Below are 19,713 nucleotides of genomic sequence, written 5' to 3' on the forward strand. Positions count from 1 at the left end.
AAACATAAATTTACTTTTAAGATTGAATGGTATTGGGGGGGGGGGAGGGGCCAGGGGTTAATTTAAAGAAAGATCTAAGCCCAAGTCCCATTTTCTGCACTTAAAAGATATAACTGTGTAAAATCCTTCTCTTAGATATAAATATTTTAGTTTGTTTTTATTTAAAGCATTGTACTATTCTACTTTTATGGTGGTGGGACTTTGCTACTAATACAAGGATAAAAATATTTCAGAGGCATTCCACTGGGTTTAGAGTCTGTCACAAGAGTGCCATATTCTAGCTACTGTATTTATTTACTTTATCCTGCAATGTGTAAGCGGCTCAAGTACCTTGTGCTACAGTTTTTTTGTATCCCAAATTTGGTTTTTTTTGCACAGGATGTGACCGCTGTCGGATCACTGTTTTTCTTTTCTTTTTCTGTGATTGAAAAGCCTATACTGCAATTTGAAGTAAATGTTTGCTTTTCTTATAAGTGTGTCGTCTCTTTGTTTTAAAAGAAACTGGCATTGACACCAAATGAATGAGCTTGTTTTGATATAATTGTAGATACAGGATTTGTTTCATGTCTTGTTCCATATTTACTTTAGCTTATGACTGTTAGACCATTTGAGTGGTTATAAGACAGTAGTTATGGAAATTATTTCTGGTGTACTGAATTAGAAAATTAATGCAATAATCCTCAGCATCCCTCTCTCCAAGAAGCTTTATTTTCCTTCCTCTTTCCTTCCTTCCTTCCTGTTCATTAAAAACCCCTTTTTACTGGTAGGGTAACTTTACATTTTAACCTACAGAATTACTTTTGGGGTTAGAAAAGCATTATAATAGGTTTGTGTCTTGATATGTTAAAAGTATTTGAAATATATTACGATGTCTGAATACTCTTAATATTCACTAATTGGAAATAGTGTTTTTCCTCAAAATAGTCTTGCCCTGTTGTCATCAGTGTCACCTCATCAGAGAAGAGAGTGTCATCAGTGTCATCTTATCATTCTTTCAGGAAATGCAGGGAACTATCACATAAAGGATTTTGGAAAGAGGATGTCTTAAGATCTCTGGGGGGAGTCAAAGACACGGTAGTATCTCTTTCACTTGCACATGCACATGTTTACATCTTTACTCACTGTAGCCTGAAAGTGTAGCAGTGGCATTGGTTCTGGCCCATGCTGTCATGGTGGTTATCCTGCCATTTGAGGAGGAATTGTCATGAACAGACACTGGGATATTTCTGCACTTGCCATTGTGACTTGCCTCACATGCCATGCTCAAAAGAGCAGTATGAATTTCTCTGCTAATGTTACTTGAATTGTTTTCTTCTTTTTGCCTGTGGGATTCCTTGACTTTGCCAGGAAATGGGGCTGCAGATGGCATGAGTGCACATTGAGTCTGCTTTATACATGCAGTTCATTCACTGCTCTGCCTGACCCTCAGTATGCCCATAATTCCTGGACTACCAATATGCTGGAGATGTGACTGTGTAAAGACAAAGATCCCGCAGCTCTTGGCCTTCATCTCTTCCTGGGGTTGTTACCACTGAGCTGGGAGGGCCTGAACAACATGACCTCTTACAGAAATGCTCTCGTGTCTTCAAGTGAAAGTTACTGACTTACATCAGTTCTGCCTTTCAGAAGTTGAACAGATTTGGCAGTTGTTGAACAATTACTGTCTTTGGCAAGTGGGGCTGTAGCTGTTCAATATTGTAGTGTGTTCACTATTTCAATACCATTTCAGAACACTTCATTAATAAAATCCTTAGTGTTCATTAATAAAGACAGATAGTAAAAGCTGACAGTGCATGCTGATGAAGAATCTCAGACGCTGATTTTGAGAAAGGACAGCAACTCTACCTTTCATGTAGTAAGTCTTAATTTGTGGTTTATATTCTTCCATGGGATTTGACTGCTTTGTGCTCTGCTCTTGGTCTTGGAGTCCCAGAAATCTAGGTAAGTACAAATAAGTACAGATGAATGCTAAATTGTCATTTTAGCTTGGAAGTGTCTCTGCCAAATCTTTAAACAAATGTTATCAAGTGCCCCTTTCCCAGCACAAGTCCCACTTTCTGAGTAAGGTATGTCAGTCTAGACAAGAAGTAAAATTTCAGTCTCTTAAGGACAATTTTGCCATATTGCACAGTGGAACGTAGTTCACTTTAAATATGCCAGAAGTTTTGGTGCTGTGTTTTCCAATGGAAGACAAAATACTAAAAGGTAATAAAATCCAGTTCAATGTCATTATATATAAAAAAATGCTTGAACTGAATTCCATTGTCATTATTTTGGCTTCTCTTGTGATTCATTACCACCTTACAGCAGGTTTGAGTGATTTTTCTCCAGAGCAGTTGAATCAATAGTGGGAACTTTCCACAAAAATTAAGAGGCATTTCTTATGGGGTGGAAATAGGCAACAACCAAGGAATTTACTTGCTTTTACTGAAACATGGAATAAAGAATGTTTTGGTATTAATAAGTAAAGGTCCTTTATTTTTTAGTTTTCCTGCAGAGAAGATGGATGACCTATAATGAGTAATAAAGGAAAACTGTAACACTTTAAATTCTGCATGGTAACTCTAGAATCAGTAATTATTTTCTTCAGCCTACGGGACTGGGTTTTGCAATGAGATGTGTGTCGTATCATCAGCAATAAAGAACGGCCGAGTCCTGCATTGAGAACACATTTCCACTACAGTAATTTTTAATAATTGAGTCAGTGTTCCCAAAGGTATTCTCAAAATGCCATGTGGTCATAGCAGTGTTTTTATCCAGAAGTGGAATATTTGACCTTATTCCAGTCTTCTGAATGATCTGATTGAAGATACCACTTATCAAGTCTCAAGAATTTTTATGAACTCCAGCAGTTTTCTGATATGGTATTCAGAGTAAATTAAGAGCTCTCTTCTCAACAGCACTAACAAAGTGGAATCAAACATGCCTGTATTTTTATATTTAAGACTGACTTTACATGTGACTATTTCTGATGATTAAAAACTCTAGGGAATTACAAGCTTGGAAAAATAAAACATGGGATCGTAATGGAGAAGAGGATGATTTGGACAATTAAGACTTTCAGTTTTAGTTAGTAAAATCAGTAACTTTAAATCTAGCCCCTTTCAACTTTTATTTAAAAGTCATCTGATGGAAATGTGATGCTGTAGGCTGCTATACGTAAAGCCTATTGAGAAAGGGGTTGTGAAGTTCTGGCTTGTGCTGTGGTTGGGTGTATGTGCCATCTGCTGGTAGTTCAGTAAGGAGCAGCTTTTGTACTGGAAAAAATGTTAAATTTTGCTACGACAGGCATAGTATCTCAAAACTAGAGTTCTCATTAATGTAACATCTTACAGATCTATTCTTTTCTCACTGACTATATTAGTGCAGTATCAAGACTCAGCTGTATGGTATAGGAGATCTTTCCTCTAAATCCCAAGATACGCTGAGTTACTTCCATGGAAAGAGGTGATAGGGAGCATAAGTAGGACTGAAAACATGAGCACACAATGCAGGAATCAAGCTTGAATTCTGGTAAGTTATGGGTAAAACTTTGATGATTAGAGGTGCAAATCATGATTTTCCTAAATGCAAGAAAGGGTATGTGGATTCTTGAGAAGAAAAAGTCCAAATGTAACTATATTTTACATGGGCAAGACACTGGAAAACCAATAGTTTTGTAAGAAAAGCATTTATGTAAATTGACTATGCTGTAAAGTTTACTAATGCAAAGCACTGAGAAATACTGATGATGTAGGGTTTAAAAAAAATTATAAATTGTTTTTCAGTATTACCATGTTGATATCAAGGGTTTATCAAGTAATTAGTGTACATAGGAGAAGTCAAAACAGGTCTGGTTTTTAGTATAGCTGTTGTAGAAAGAATAGTAAGAATGACGACAGCTTGTTAATAGCAGAGGATTGTACACAATTACTGTGAGAACTACTCAGAATTACCAAACCTGTAGGAACTTGCTCCCATGTGACAGCTTTGTGTGTGCATCTCACTCCTTCTTTAAACACATCACAGGGGGAAGGGGGAGAAATAAAATCTGAAATTCTCCCCAAGTATCAACAGAACCTATAATACTGCAAGAACAACTTATTCAGTTGTCACTGAGTAAAGCTACCTCTCCCTGCAAGTGTAAGTACTCTACCAGTAAAGACTGACTTTACAGTATTTTTAAATTGTCAATTTCCATTTTAATCTCAACTGTTAGACTGTGACCACTGTCTTCCTCAAACATAAACTTTAAAATTGGATTTTTTTTAAATGGAAAGTGTTCAGGGAGATGAGGCAGAATCAAGTATGAATGTTCAGGAAAATAATGGTGAGCAACTTTGCTCTCATTTTCAATTAGACTGATACCTCTAAAGAAAAACAAAACACCACAACTTTTGCGCAGCATTTCTTTTATACAAATATAAGTTACAAAAATGTAAATTTAAAAAATCCCCTGAAGCAAGATTTTTGGTAAAGATTGAATCAGGAACTTGTGTGAAAATAGTTGAGCAAATTCCAATACAGTCATATATTTTAATGATACTTCTTTCATCAGCATGGCATTAGATGTTATTCCAAGAATAATGCTTTCAGTCATCCACTTCCAGTGATGCAAACCTATTAGCACTGCATAAATGCTGAGTTTCTGGCATTGCACACCGGATGGCTGTTTTTTTCTTATTAGATGCTTTCTTCTTTTTGCAGGACTCTGATCTGGTCTTGGTCATCTTCTGAAAGAAGTCTGGAGATACAGTTGACTCCACAGTATTTAACAAAATCAGATAAAGCTGAGACATTTTTGGAGATAAAATAAACAGATTTTCCACTGGAGGTGCTGATTTAAGCTCTTGATACAATCTGTGCACAAGGGTCCCAGTGTAAAGCCTGCTCAAAAGGAGAGAATCTGCATTTAGAATTGCACCTCAACAGGACAGGTACAGAGCCATGTTGCTTAATGAAAAAAACATACAGTATCCAACAGTCAACTCCTAAGGGACACCTATGCTAAGAGTATTTTTCTTTAAAGAAGGGAGTTCTAATGTAGCACTGGCCAAAGGAGTTTGACAGAGAAAATGAAACATCTTAACACATTCCATCTTGGGAATGTGTGGAAAGCAGATCTCTGAAAAAACTTACCTACTTAGGTCTGGCTCAGAGAGAGGAGTACCAAGTAGCTGGTTGAGATACAACCCCATCTGAAGACAGCACTGCCACTGGCAAAAACTGTGTGCAGCATCTAAATCAAAGTCGTTATTCTGCAATTTCTTTTCCTTCCATTTTAGAAATTCGTTATATGCAACACTGTCATCTTCAGCAGGTAGAACTGTGGAGTCTAGGTTATAAATAAAAAATAACATGGAAATAAATGTTCTGTGAACAGTACAAAAGATACCTGCAATCTATAGAGTCCGTGAAAGGAGGGTGTAGCCAGGTGGGGTGGTCTCTTCTCCCAAGGTAACAATCGATAGGACAAGGAGAAATGGCCTTTAAGTTGCACCAGAGGAGGTCTGGGTTGGACATTAGGAGGAATTCCTTCACAGAAAGGGTGATTAGACACTGGAATGGGCTGCCCAAGGAGGTGGTGGAGTCACCATTCCTGGAGATGTTAAGGAAAGACTGGATGTGGCACTCAGTGCCATGGTCTGGTTGACACAGTTGGTGTTTGTTCAGTCATGGGTTGGACTTGTGATCTCAGAGGTCTTTTCCAACCTGATTGATTCTGTGTGATCAAATCCAAACAAGCTTTCCATCTCACTAAAACCTACTTGGAAACCTTGTCAGTCTGGTTTCTATAAACCAGAACCTGAAGAAACTGTATAACCCTGGCATGCATCGTCTTTGCCATCAAATGAAGGACTCCTGGAGGAAATGTCCATAACCCTAACAGGTATAAATATTACTGAAGCAATTTCTGTGATTATTTAATACTTTCAAATGAAAGAAAAAATGTGCCTGGGCAACTCAGCATTTTTAAGTACAAATTATTTTAGAAAAACTCAGTAAGAAAAAAATACTGGAATGCTCCAATAGTAGTTTTTTGAGTGTTAAGGTTACTTTTTGTAACTTTTATATCTAAATTAATATTTCATTTGTAAAGAAACCACTTATAAATGCACATTAATATTTTAAAAGGTGGAAAAGTACTGTTTTACCCATATAAAATGTTAAATTGATGGTTAGCACTTTTTCTTTGTGCATATCAATGCAATGAGTATGACACCTCAGGATATACTGTAAATCAATCCTAATTTCTCGAAATTTGGACAACTCACCATAAGTGTTGGAAAATGAATTATGGTCTGGATTTTTGTAGGCGCTGAATACCTAAAACTCTATTCCTTGGAGACATACCTGGATCATCAGTTATCCTCTGCAGTTCTCCAGAAACTATCATTAGAAGGAGAGCCTTTAATTGGTTCAGCTTAACTTTTGGTTCTGAACAACATATCCAGTAACATGTTACAGCAATAGGGAGTTTTAAGTGACTTGGGATAGGTTCTAAGAAACTCATTTTCACTCCCAGAGTCTCCAACAAAAGCATCTGACGGCATGACATGGGCACCTGAAAATAAATTTAAAAATTGGAGGTAAGAGACTTGATTTGTTGTGAGCAATTTCTAAAAGGCAAGTTCCTGGTTACACTAGTTAGCACTTTAGGTTTTTGATAAAAAATTATTTAAGTTTCATAGATATTCTGAACAGGAATTTTTTTTTTAAATACTACTTAAAACTTTAAAAATGACACAGTTAAACATCAGGCAGAAAGATAAAAGTAATTAATTCCTAGCACATGTTCCCTCTTTGCTGTGCCATTTAACTTCCAGAAAGTGGTGTTGTAAACTTTGTCCATAACTTCATGCATGCAGAATTGCAGCAGGCTGTTCAGCTGCCATTTGAGTGCTTTGTAAATCTTGATTAGGATTGTTTTGCCTACTCTTAGGCAGACATCCCCATAGCAGAAGAGAAACTGAAGTCAGTTTTGCCTAGAACACTTTAAACGCAGACTGTTTCTTCTTCTAACCTTTTGTTCAATTGATAATTCCCATATATTTACTAAGGAAAATTGCTGTAGTAGCGAAGCTCAAATTCATTAAACAAACAGCACACACACCAAGCTTGAAGTAAGGTGTCATTAATGTCTCTTAACCTGAAACATGATTTCTCAAACTCTTAAGTGTTGCATAGTGTTTAAAAGGCGTGTACCAACAATCTATGTAAAGTAACCTGTACTTTGGACCCATAGCTATCTGTAGCATTTAATGGGTGTAGCAGTGATAGATTCGGTTCCTTTACAAAGTAGCAACCAGCAAAAAACATTCAGCACTGCCCACAGAGAGAAATGTGTTAACAGTCGATCTGAACGCCAGAATGGATAGAGTACATGCCTTAAAAATGCAGAATTAAAAGACACGGATTGTATTTCTAGATGTTGCAGAAATTACTGCATACAAAACCTTAGTTATGCATCTTCGAGAATGGGAGATAACTTCCCATTATGGCAAGAGTTACAGTCTTAATCATTAGAATTTTCACAGAAGTGCTACAATGGTGACTGAAAGTAACCAAGTGCAACTTTCCTGTGGTTTTCAGGTGCCGTTCTGCTCTGTCTGGCAAGCAGCAGAGGTTCATGTTAGCAGGAACATACTTGGGACAGGTAAAACTGATGGGCAGCTGCAACATTCACATGCAAAATAATGACTTCTAGTAAAAAGGCTAGATTTTGTTTCAGAACACTGCTTTGAAACATTCCACAGCTTGATGAAATACAAATTAGGTTTTGTAGTGTTAAAACTGGATTTTCCTAAATTACATGAAACTGAGTTCCTTCCCATAAAAAGCAAATATAAGTGTAACAAAATACATAGGATGAAATAAGGGCTTCTAATGGAAAATGCAGGGAGTATTGCATATGCACACTACAACTTCTCATATCATTTGTCTTGGTACACTTGGAGGGGGGCAGGAAGGAAAGGAAACGAAGACAACCTGATGTAGCTTCTTAAATATCACAGGTACCTCTGTATTAGGTAGTTACTTACTGAGGCGGCTTAGTTCAGACATCACATTTAGCGGCCAGCTGACAAACGTGAGTCCCAACTATTTTTGTGTCACTCGTGAAACACTGTTAACTGTGATCTGTCGTGACAACCATTTACCTCCATTAACTTGTCCAAAGGAAAACGATCATCACAAAAATCTGGAGGTAGGCTTGCTGCTTGAACAAACGTTTTTTTAACTGTCTTTTGGCATCTGTCAAATTCACATACAATGGGCAGCTCGTTGGTCTGCTTACTTGAAGAAGCATCTTCAGTACTGTGAGATACTCTCAGAAGCAGTCCATAGATAACTTGTCGGATGGGCAAAGCTGTGCTGTGAGCACTGGGTCTCTGCATGTTCTCCACCTGAACGCGGAGGAAGGTACTTCTAAGTATCAGGGCGTTGACGATGAATGGGGCCAGCTTACCTTTTGCAAAAGCATCAAGTACCCACTCTGGTACGTCTGCTTTCCTGGCAGCCTCGCATTCATAGCTCCCATTCTGAAAGAAGTCCTCCAGATTCACGTCAGACGGAGCATAATCTTCCATCGAAGTGCACAGAAGCTCCCGTATTTCTTCTCTCTGGTGTTTCTTAAGGTATTTCAGCACATTGTCGACGGCCTCGGCGGGCTCCGCGAACTGAGCCAGCCAGTTCAGCAGTCCCTGGAGGCGGAGGTGCTTCCCGCCCTTCCCTGCCGCGCAGCCCCGCGGCAGGCGCACCTTGCTGAAGAACGCCTCCAGCGCTTCCAGGCCGATGTAGTCGTTCCCGTTCATGACGGCAAAGAGCGGGAGCAGGCCCTTGCTCAGGTGCCCGAAGTGCCTGCAGAACCTCTCCGCGGAGAAGCAGCGCGCGGGCACGTAGCATCCCTGCGGCCCGGCGGCGGCGCGCACGCTCTGCCACTGGAAGTGGGACAGCGGGCAGTAGCCGCCCTCCAGGTCGAACACGCAGAAGTCGCTGTCGAGTGAGAGGACGGGGCAGCCCCAGCGGTTGGCCAGCCCGGCGATCTCCCGGTCGGCCTCGGCGAAGCACTGCACGAAGGGCACGCCGAGCCGGCCCAGCGCCTGCACGAAGGCCTCGCGGGTCAGCAGCGGCACCAGGCAGCCGCCGGCGCCGCGGGACAGCCCGTGGGCCGCCCGCAGCTGCTCGGCAGCGCGGCCCCGCAGCGTGGGCAGCTTCCTGTCCTCGGCGCCGCGCCCGCCGTCCAGCACCACGAAGGGCGCGATGGCGCAAGCCTGCAGGACGCCGAAGAAGTCGCGCACGGCCGCGGCGAAGGCGCCGTAGTCGCCGCCGCGTCGGAAGTCGGCGTCGGGGGCGAAGCAGAGGCGGTGGTAGAGGCTGCTGCCGTCGATGACCAGCTTGGTGTCCCGCACCCGCAGCTCGGTGAAGAACACCCCTCGCTCCTCCACGAAGCCCGTCAGCCCCTGGACGCCCATGGCACCGGAAGCAGCGCTAGCAGCGACACGCGGAGCCCTCCGATCCCGGATCCGCTTCCCTTGGCTCCTCCCGCCCGCCGGCGCTCCGGCGCGCGCGCGCCGTCTCCTGGAGACGGGGCCGCGAACAGCGCGGTCCGTGCCGGGAGCGCTGCGAGCCCTTGGCCGCTCCCGCTCTGCCAGCGCCGTCCCGGGGGGACACGCGGGACCCTGAGGCGCCACAGTCCCCGCCGGCGGAACGGGCGCTGGAGCGGCAGGAAGCGGCGAGGACGTGGGGCACCGCCGGCTCCCGGGGAGTCCCGCCTGTGCCGCGGGAGTGAGGAACGCGGACCCCGCCCTCGCCCCTTGCTGTGAGGGTATCTGGGTGCTAACTTGTGTTTTGGGTCTTACAGTCTTGTAACGAGGTAATAACATCCCTGAGATTATCCAGGGGAATCTCGGCTTCCCGAATGTGCGTCAGGGAGATACTAAATATAATAGTCGAGTACATTTGACCCCGTTTTACCACCATCCTCAAACTCCTTTGCTACCGGCACTAATAATGAAATCTTAGCTGTCATTGCTCTAGGAGCACTAAAAAACTGAGCTAAGTGAAATGATGAAATAAACTTGCCCTTGGGTAAGTTTATAAAGATGTTGCAGAAAATAATAATGGAGACAGTGTTAAAAAGTTAATTTTTTTTTTTTTCATGAAGGCAAAAATCAAGGAAAATGTCATTTTTTGAATTTTCAAAACACTTAAAGGAGCAGGCCAGTGAAGTCATCGGCAGGAAAAAAATCAAGGTAGTAAATACTGAGGCTATTTAGAGTTTAAATATAAAGACTTTGGAATTTGTGTTGCAGTGAGTGGAGGGTGGCAAACGTTCTTAAGGAATAAAAAGAAAACCTAAAAGATTTGGAAAATGGTCTTGATTGGCAAAGAAGTGGTTAGCTTGGAAGCAGAAAGTGTCAGAGTATGTTAGCTGTTGCTAAAGAAACATGAAGGTTAATCTTACAGAAACTAAGAAAGGCCAGGGAAGGAGTTGAGATGGTTTGTGCTTAGCATGGGTAAGTGGAACTATGAGCCAGCAACTTTCCTTTAGTTTGCAACACAAAAGGGAAGATCTAACTCTAGCCGAGGAAGAAAATATTTTTTAAAAAGTGATCCAGACAATGTAATTGCATTAGTTTGCTTGGCATCAACAGTCTGCCTGGCTCTGGGATGGGACTTGGGAATGGTGGATGGGACAAAGGAAACTCTTTACCAAAGTTACTGGATAGGGTACACAGAGATTTTTTTTTAGGAAAAGAGAGCTGGAGACTTGACTGCTTTATGTTACCTCTAGTTGTTCTGAACTTTAAAGAAGCAATTGATGTTGCTGCTTGGGAAATACTTGCTCAGTGGGAGATGGACACTGGCAGGAAAGGAACACGGGGGTGTTGGGCTAAGGGTTTGAGTGAGGTAGGAGAGGTTCATATACTTCTTGAAGAATCCATCAGTCTTATGGCTGAATCAGTCTTTAAGGCCTATTGGCTCTTACGGGGCATTTCTCTCAGGTGCAGTGCTCAACATTCCACCTCTTCTGTGCCATTAAAATGCACCTGTGATGCCACAATGGCAATCACTGGCCCCTGCCTTCTATTACTATTCAGCAGTAGATACTAAAGCATTTCACTAAGTTCCATGATAATTATTACTCTTATTATATAGAGAGGGTATTTGAAGCATAGGGAGTAAGAGGTGAGAGGCATTATTAGAAATAAAGCACAGAAATTAAACTCAGCTTCTTGATCTTAAGCATGGTTTTGTGTGTGAAGGATTGTCATACATTCCTAGGCCCAAGTAAGTATGAAGATGTGAGCTGTGTTAAGTGACCTCAGAAAGAAGAAGAGGGTATAGATAGCTCAGCAGGTTTTCTAAGTGTAGTTTTTTCTAAAGGAATTTATGAAGGTATGCATAAAACAGCAATTAGGAGAATAGAACAGTAAATGAAAATTATGTAAACTTTCTAGAATTGGCAATATAATATTTTATGGAGTTCATCTTTCTGCCCTCCCCTCCTCCACACCTCAGCATGATCCTTTTAGGCTCCTTCAGACAGATTTGGAGTTACAGAGAAATAATTTTCTAGCTGACATTCTTTCCTTAGCATTTGCATTTCAAAATTTTTGTCAGTATTACTGGAAGAGAATAAAGGAACAGCATTAGGAGTCCTTTAGGTTAAAAAACTTGCAGGATTTAAGATGTCCTGTAGTAATTAAAGTTTATCTGTGTTTCATAACATGATGGCAGTGCAATGTCAGGCTTTTTGGTACAGTGTGACAGCAGCTCAGTTGATGGGTATTAAAATAGGTTCTTGTGCCTATACACACACACACACACACACACACGGAGTTTGTTGTTGCAAGATACAAATCTGTAATCTTAATTTAGGCTCTGCATTCATTTGGAAGAGAATCCAGTGACTTGGAATCCAAAGTTGTACAGCTTTTAAAATTAGGCAGTTTGTCTTTGCTCTCCCAAAACCACAACCACCACAAGAAAAATCCTGTTTGTGTGCTTGCCTTGACCTTGAAATGGTGTGGTGAGCAAGGCCAGTGTGGGCCCGCTGCTCTGCAGTGCCGAGGGATGGTAGCAGTAGTAGCACTGATCTTGCAGGACCTTTACTTGCTCCGAAGGCTCTTCAAGCAAAATGTGCACATAGCATTATATAAAGACAAGGTAATGAAAGCAATATTGTTTTATTATGTGCAGTGAAACACCTACCCTTTTTCATTTGGAATGAGGAAGGTTGAGTAAACAAAGTTACTCTATACTCATGTTGAGCTATTGAAAAACATAGAAATGCTAGAGCTTGGCCTTTGCAGTCCTTATGTTTGCAGAATTAAGACCTCTGTTAGGCAAGAATTCTAAACCAAATATAAATTGTTGGAAAGGTTGGAAAGGTGAGTCATGAAAGGACTCAGTGAAGGAGAAATGAAGTTTTGGAAGAGTTGGGTTTTATTGAAAGTCTTGCAGTTTTTCCGTGAAACTAATTTTCAGAAGATACTAGTAGTGAGTCACAGAGAGGCTGTGAGGTCAGCACTGGAACAGATGGTGAAATCTGAGGGGTAAATGAAAGAGCAGAGAAAACAGCTTTGTAGTTGTTGATGGGAGAGAATTCAAATTATGGGTGGAGGTTATGCTTCAATATATACAAAAATCTTGAAACTTGTGTCCTGACATGCAGATATTTTTGGTGTCAGGTACTGTGGTGGTATAAAGACAGGTGGTGAGGAAGAGTGCCATATCTGGGGGAACTGTGCTATCAGTTCAGAGAATTAATTTAAGGCTGATTTAGAGGAAGACTGACTATGTCACATCTACATTATCTGAAGTTTGTTTATCAAGTCTTCTGTCCCGCAGTTTAGCAGCTAATGATTCGACTTAATTTGTGTTTGCTGCAAGCTGGGTACTGTAAACACTGCCACAGAATTAAATGAAAAGTTTAATAAGAGCAATACATTGACAAATCAATATTTTTCTGTTTCAAGTGATTTCTGTGAACAGCCATGGAAGAATAAAAGGATTTGAAAGCTACATCCCAGAGAAATTTGTGTAGTTTTTGTTGCACAGAGAAATGCTGAAATTTCAAGAAACTGCTAAGCATGTCACTGTTGGCAGATTTAATTCTGCTTGCTCAGATGCTGTGATTGCAAGAAGATACACTATTCAGAGGAAACTTGGCAATGGAAGCTTTGGAAGTGTGTACTTGGTTAATGACAGAAAAGCAAAACGAGAAGAATTGTAAGTAAACCCTTCACACGCTTTAAATAAAAATGTTGGGAACATATTTCTTGCATTGTAGATATTTTCTTTGTATTTGTGTCTCATCTCTCAGTTGGTGTTATGTTGCAGCCTTAACTGCCTAGCTTCAGTGACAATGTAAGATAGAAGCAGACTTTTTTTGATAACACAATTGGATGCCTTCAGGAATTGATTCTGTGTTACTGTAAGGACTCAGATTGTTGTAGAGATCTCAAAAGAAACTGTACAGTATTTGATAACCTATTTTTTATACATGAGTTGTCTAAATAAAACCTGAAAAGGAAGAGTTACAGAAATTCCAGTAAACACCTTTTCATTTGCTGTATACCTAACTGGAAGAAGGTTTGATTTTTTTTTAATTGCCAGCAAATCTTGATTTGTTTTTTTTTTTTAACCTGCCTGAATTTGGACAAGTCTTATCAGTTTTATAGATAAATCCTTTGGGAATCTGAAGCCATAATGACAAAAAATCATTTTCAGAGTGTTCACATTCCTGTATGTGGGTTTGATGTTGGGTTTGTGGCTGGACTTCCTGTTTGTAGAACTGTGTTCGTCTACCTCGATACTTACACCACATGAAATTTAACTAGAAAAATCTTTGTTTTATTAAAAAAAAAAAAAAAAAAGTAAGGCTCACATTTAATCAATATGCCCTTCAGCCAGAAATACATAATTCCTTTAAATAGGGGAGTCTATTGGTCCTTTTTGGTAGACACATTAATGAGCACTTAGATGATTAAGGAGCTTTTTCTGATTCATTTGTGCCTCACTTTTGCTACTTACGGCCATGCATTATAGGCAATATTGCTTTAATAAGTGTGCAGCCAAGGCATAAATCTGTCAATTGTTTTCCTTCTATATCAATTTACATCTTTTCATCTCCTTAGATTAAGGTTAGGGTCCACTAAGCTCTTAGCTTTTTTCACATGGCTTAAAGGGTTTTGGCTCTCTCATAGCCTTAGCAACACTTTTCTTAAAAAAAAGTTCTTTAATGAAATACTTTGTTTAAATCAATAAACAATATTTTTCTTTTTTTTTTAATGTTAAGATAGTCTATCATGCAAATGGGGTGACAGGAACTACCTGAGCTTCTAAGACACTTCAGAATCAGCTGTTACCGAACTCATTCTTAGAATATTACCAGTATAGTGAAATGTGGGTCTTCACACAGTTGCTGCTATAGCACAACCTGCCAAACGTCAAAAACAAGGAACATGCCTTAAGCTTTTACGTGGCTATTTTTATTTTTTTATTGAGAATTTTGAGTGACTGCCTTGAACAACCATTCACTGCCTGCAGCATTTCATGCCTGCATTTTGTTAGGGTAGAGCCTGCGTGTGTCCTCTGCTGTCTTCAGGACAGAGACTGACTATCAAATGACATATTTTTGGTTTTATTTTAAATTTTTTTATCAGTCTCTTTTTGTGACCACAGTACAATAAAAACACACCAGTATTTAACCAGTCCAAGTGCTGTAAGATGTGCAGTGCTGTATTTAAGCCTTCCATCACGAGGGGGTGCTCGTCTATCACAGTTCATTCCTTCCATACCTCAAGCATGAATTAACGAGGGGATCCCCCCAGATTTCTACCTCTTATATACTAATGGATGACAAAAATACTGTCCCAGTTGAGCACAAAAACACAGGTAGCATAATGGTATAGAGTGGTATAGAATGGTAGCATAATGGTAGGATTTAGAAATGCTGGTTTCTTAAGGTGGTAAAATATGCTAGAAGTCACATACTCAGTGCTACTTTCAGATAATCTCATATGGAACCCTATGGGTTGCTGCTTATGTTATATATACTTTTTAATGAAAATTTACGTGGTTATGATTCTTACTTTTTAAAAAGAATTATCTTAATACAGCTCTGAAGGCACTTCAGTGGAAAAAAACCCCACAAACAACACAACTGTGACCTCAGCAGAATTAGAATTCTATTTTTATAGTTTCAGAGATGATCTAGAACATGCTGAGAGAAATATTATGTACAGTGTAAACTCAGACACAGATAATTTCCTGAAAATTGCTATAGTCTGAAGCACTCTGAAAGAGCATAGGAATAAATCATAGAAATACAAATTCCCAAGAAAAGTGACATATTGATACAGAAGCTGTTCAGGGATATCTTTTTCGATTTTCCATTAGTACAATGTCTACAGAATGAGTTATTGCAGAGACTAACAGTGGTTATCATGTAATTTCTAGCAAAACTTTTGTATGATTCTAGAAACAGTTTTAGGTTGTGCCTTGTATTTTGTTACCTCTCAAGGATCATACCTATTGTGAGTGAAGTGTTGTACACAGAGTTGCTTTAGCTGGGAAGGAGAGAGAGTTGATTATTTGGGGCATACCTCAAATTAACAGACTTATTTCACGTAAAACTCTCAGGGCTGCTCAGGCTAGCAGTGCCTGCTTCTCTAAGAGGTACATGCCAGCTTCATGCTCCTCTCCAGTTCTTTGTATGGATGGGATCAGGATTACTGACTTTCTGAGATCATACTAGATCAGTATCATATGGTTGACCTGCATGCTCTATAAACAATAAGGTTATGAAGTACCACAAGTGTAGTAGCATATGTAGGTCCCTTACTCTAACTCCCTCTTGAGTCTTGCGTTGTATGATACATTCCTTGCCTGTTGCTTTAACTTTCTAACTGTATTTTTTTTGTAAACTGTATTTTCTGGTGCAAGAATTTTTGTTGGATGATTCTCATCGAGTATGACAGAGTTAAATAACTCAGATAGAAGTCCCTGCAATTTACATGAAAGCAGCAGAGTAGAGAAAAAAAGAATGCCCTCATAGAGAGAAAGGTCAGAATCTGGGATGTTCTTCACTATAAGCAAAGTTTCTCATGTACTAAACCATCTATACAGGAGAGAGATTATCAATTTCCCCCCTTCTTTTGGAAGAAACTAGAATCAGAATTTAAATCTTAGACCCTAAAGTCAGTTAAGCACAAGAGATACATCTGTACAAAGCAAGATTCTTAGTTCCAGTTTACACAGAATGTCTTGGTTTGTGGGTTATTTGATATTTATTTGTTCCTGCACATTATGGACCTAAAGCTACCCAAACCAGAAAACTTGGTTTGTATAAAGAAAGTAGCAGGATTGTACCAGCATTTTTACAACTAAATAGTATTCTTGTGGTCACTTCTATGCTAGTCCCCATGAGTATATTATGAGTTAATTATAACAGGTAATTATGGTTGAAGACAAAGTCTTTTACCGGAGAGATTGAAGTTCAGCAGTAGTCTTGAAGGACAGTGCCATCACTTAAAGAAAATTAATGTCCTAATCTATTGTGCCAAGGGAAGCTCTGGGTTAAGTGTCACTGATTCATAACCATGTATGGGCAAGCAGCTGAAGTACACAGTAGGCAATAGGGACTTGCAGTTCATAAATATTCACAAGGCATTTACGTGTCCCTGTGGTGGAAAGGACATGCTGCCGAGTGCCAAACTCCCTGGGCCACTCCACTGTGTGGTAGCTGTGGGGTGTCAGCTCAACTTCTGCATCTGACTTGCATTATAGCTTTAATCCAGACTCATGCTAGGATTCCTTGGAAACTGTGTGCTTAGCTGAATAATTTATCATGTGACTTTCAATTATTTATGACTTCTTATAACAAATGATATAAAATCTAAAGGTGGAAGAGATTTGTAACTTATGAATATCCAAGTGACCATCAGCAGATTGCTGTGTTGTCAAATCCCTGTGTTTGCTGCCTCTCTGCTTCTCTGAAGGAATTCCAAGCGAATGGTCATTTGATGCTGAATTGATCAAAACAGTAACAAATTACTCCCTGCACATTCATCTAATTACATTGCTTTCCTTTATTCTTCTCCTTCATTTTATAATAATTACTAGAAATTAAAACTGGAATTTATTAGGACATTTTAGATTTGTGAACAGATATTTATTATCTGCTTGAAAACTGATCAAAAGTGCATTTCCTGTAGGACCTTCCTGATTGTAGCTTACTTTTAAGTTTTTCTTAAAGAACCATTTTTGGCTTGGTTCAGCTGTGTGTGCCTCTGCTTCATGGTGCTTCGTGACACACAGCTACCGTGTGTGTCAGCAGAACTGCCATGCTTGCTGAGGAGTACGGTCATGCTTGGCCCAAATAAGAGACCATGAAAGCATACCTTGTGGATTTAGTGATAACAGTTTGAGAAGTGAGCCTTCATGAGCTTTCCACTTGAGTGGCCAAGCATGACTTTTGTATTCTGTGAGCAGTGTTACAGAATTCAAGGCCTAGAGCTAAGTGTCTAAGCAATTTCCTTGCTGAAGCCTCTGTGAGAGTGGCTGATGCTCTCATGCTTCAGTTAAGAGTACACCTGCAGTGGAGGTTGCCAGGGAGTGAAACTGTGAATGTTTTGCTTTAAGTTTTAGCAGGCAGTCCCAGCTATGGCCACAATGGTTTCAGATAGTTTCTAGTGCAGGCCAATATGATCCTGATTCAAAGACAAATTTGATAACCTCGGGTTCACCCAAAGCAGATTTCACTGCAGACCATGTGGGAAGGTGCTTTAGTCTCTACCTCCTGCATCCCTGTCAGTGCCCAGCTTTTCCTGCAGCCCAGCATGTCACAGTCGGGTTCCTCCAGCTCAATGTAAGAAAGTTTAGGAAGTTCCTATGTTGGATAAGGCTCTAGTAGGGGCTGCAGGGTAGCTTGGCATTGGAGCAGAGATGTAAGATTTTACCCTGCCCATGCTGGTGATGGATTTGGCAATTTAAAGTCACAGCCATGCTGCAGTCCTTTGCACAGGCAATTACTGTATTAAAATTTCTAGTTACCTCATAATCAAAAGCATAAACCTCAGCATTCTGTGTCTTCTTTGGAATCAAAAGATCCACACTGGAACAGGTCAAGACCCTTCATTCGGCTTGTGTAACACAGGTGTCTGTGAAACCCTCCACAGCGATGTCTGATACAACTTTTACATCTCCTAAGTCACCTTTATCAGCTCTGGTGGTATTGTTATTGGTTTTTCTTTTTTCTTTTTTTACTGCTCCCCTTTTGATACACCTTTCTTAAACTAAGTAGCCTACTTTCTCATTTTCACTGGGATTTGTCCATTTGACCGGGGAGGATTCTAACTAGGTCTTTAACGTGTGTAAGTGGGAGGCAGCACGCCTTAAAGGAAATACTGCTTGGTTTTACAATAAATCTCATCCCCCACAGAGCCAAGCTCCCAGGAGCTCCGTGCTGCAGCACTCATCACATTCTGATTAGACGTGCAGGCAGTGAGCAGTGCTGGTGGCTGAGTTCATTGTTTTGAGAATTGTTTACGAGTAACGTTTCCAACATTGGGTGGAGATCTGTACTTAAGGCATTACTGGTGAATTACCTTTCTTTGAGGTGCCCAGGGGAGACAGAATTTGATGATTTTGTAATTAAGCAAATACCTTGAGATCACTTCTGTCTCATTTTGCTGAAATTGATGTTTAGTTTTCATGCATTTGTAAGCTAGCCTTAGTAAGAAAATGGGGAGAGGTGCAGTATTATTACTTTAGGTTGAACTGTGGCCACCTGCCTCAAAGATACTGTAGGTGTTTGAAATACTTGAATATGCCTGTCTACTGTATCTTCTTATGGGCTACCCGTGTTGGCAAGGTGTTTCCTCTTAAGTCTGCATCAGGGTGGTTTGAACTTCTTCCATGCGGAGTAAGCCTCCACTTATTTGTTGCATTCAGTACATTGTAATGAGAAAAATGCTGCAGTGAGTGGAATAAATTCTGGATTTGCTGGACAATGTTTTTCCCTATCTTTTTTTTCTGTTTTGTTTTGTTTTATTTTGTTGTTGTGCTTGTGTGACTTACTAGTAACTGTAATTCCTAGTTGTTGGTTCTCTTACATCCACAGTGTGCCCTTCACGTGTTCTGAAACAATTTTTCAATGTTGCTGGGTAGTTGCTTAATTTTTTAATTGCATGTGTTTCACTGATTGTTAAGAGCAGAGTATCACACTCAGGAGGGCTTAAAAGTATTAAACGATTTTTATCTAACAATGGATGTTATATGCAATTAATTTCCTCAGCATTGCTTGATTCCCATTGCCTTTGATTATAGACTATTTTAGTAACATGCTTTTGTAAAGTTATAAACCATAAACCATGCTTTTATCTTTTTCTACACTCCTTTCTTTTTTTTTTTTTTTTTTAGTATCGTAGATACTTGAATGCATATCAGAAATAAACACTGAAGGAGATTCCTGAAGGAAAGAGACATGTAGGGAGAGTGAATTTTCTCATTAAAGTTGCAGCAATTACTGTTTAAATTACTTTTGGGAGTTAATTCCACTGAAGAGACAATACTGTTGACATAAATATCCTTGCAACAGTGAATAATTCTGCTTACAAATATATTTAAATTCAGAAGAGAACCAATTAAATTTGTCATTAACAAGTGTTTTAGTTGAATTTCTTTGGAATGCATTCTTATTGCAACTTTTAATACATCTGGTTT

General features: G+C 39.9%; 2 protein-coding genes across 2 annotated transcripts in view; one reads left to right on the forward strand and one right to left on the reverse strand.

Annotated features, from left to right (window-relative positions):
• Positions 1-4,549: 4,549 nt before the first annotated feature.
• Positions 4,550-9,452, reverse strand: ASTE1 (asteroid homolog 1; the record flags this gene model as incomplete). The annotated part of the gene is made up of 4 exons (XM_082289546.1): positions 4,550-4,866; positions 5,119-5,314; positions 6,334-6,544; positions 8,139-9,452. The coding sequence occupies 4 exons, from the start codon at positions 9,450-9,452 to the stop codon at positions 4,572-4,574; spliced, it is 2,016 nt and encodes a 671-aa protein (XP_082145672.1). The 3' UTR covers positions 4,550-4,571.
• A 3,596-nt stretch (positions 9,453-13,048) lies between these two features.
• NEK11 (NIMA related kinase 11) overlaps positions 13,049-19,713 on the forward strand; it is a gene marked incomplete at both ends in the record, with an annotated part of 78,598 nt that continues 71,933 nt past the window's right edge. The window contains 1 exon segment of the mRNA XM_082282732.1: positions 13,049-13,215. Coding sequence (XP_082138858.1) covers positions 13,049-13,215 — 167 coding nt within the window.

Source organism: Coloeus monedula (assembly GCF_965178545.1).
Source record: "Coloeus monedula genome assembly, chromosome: 1".
Classification (NCBI taxonomy): domain Eukaryota; kingdom Metazoa; phylum Chordata; class Aves; order Passeriformes; family Corvidae; genus Coloeus; species Coloeus monedula.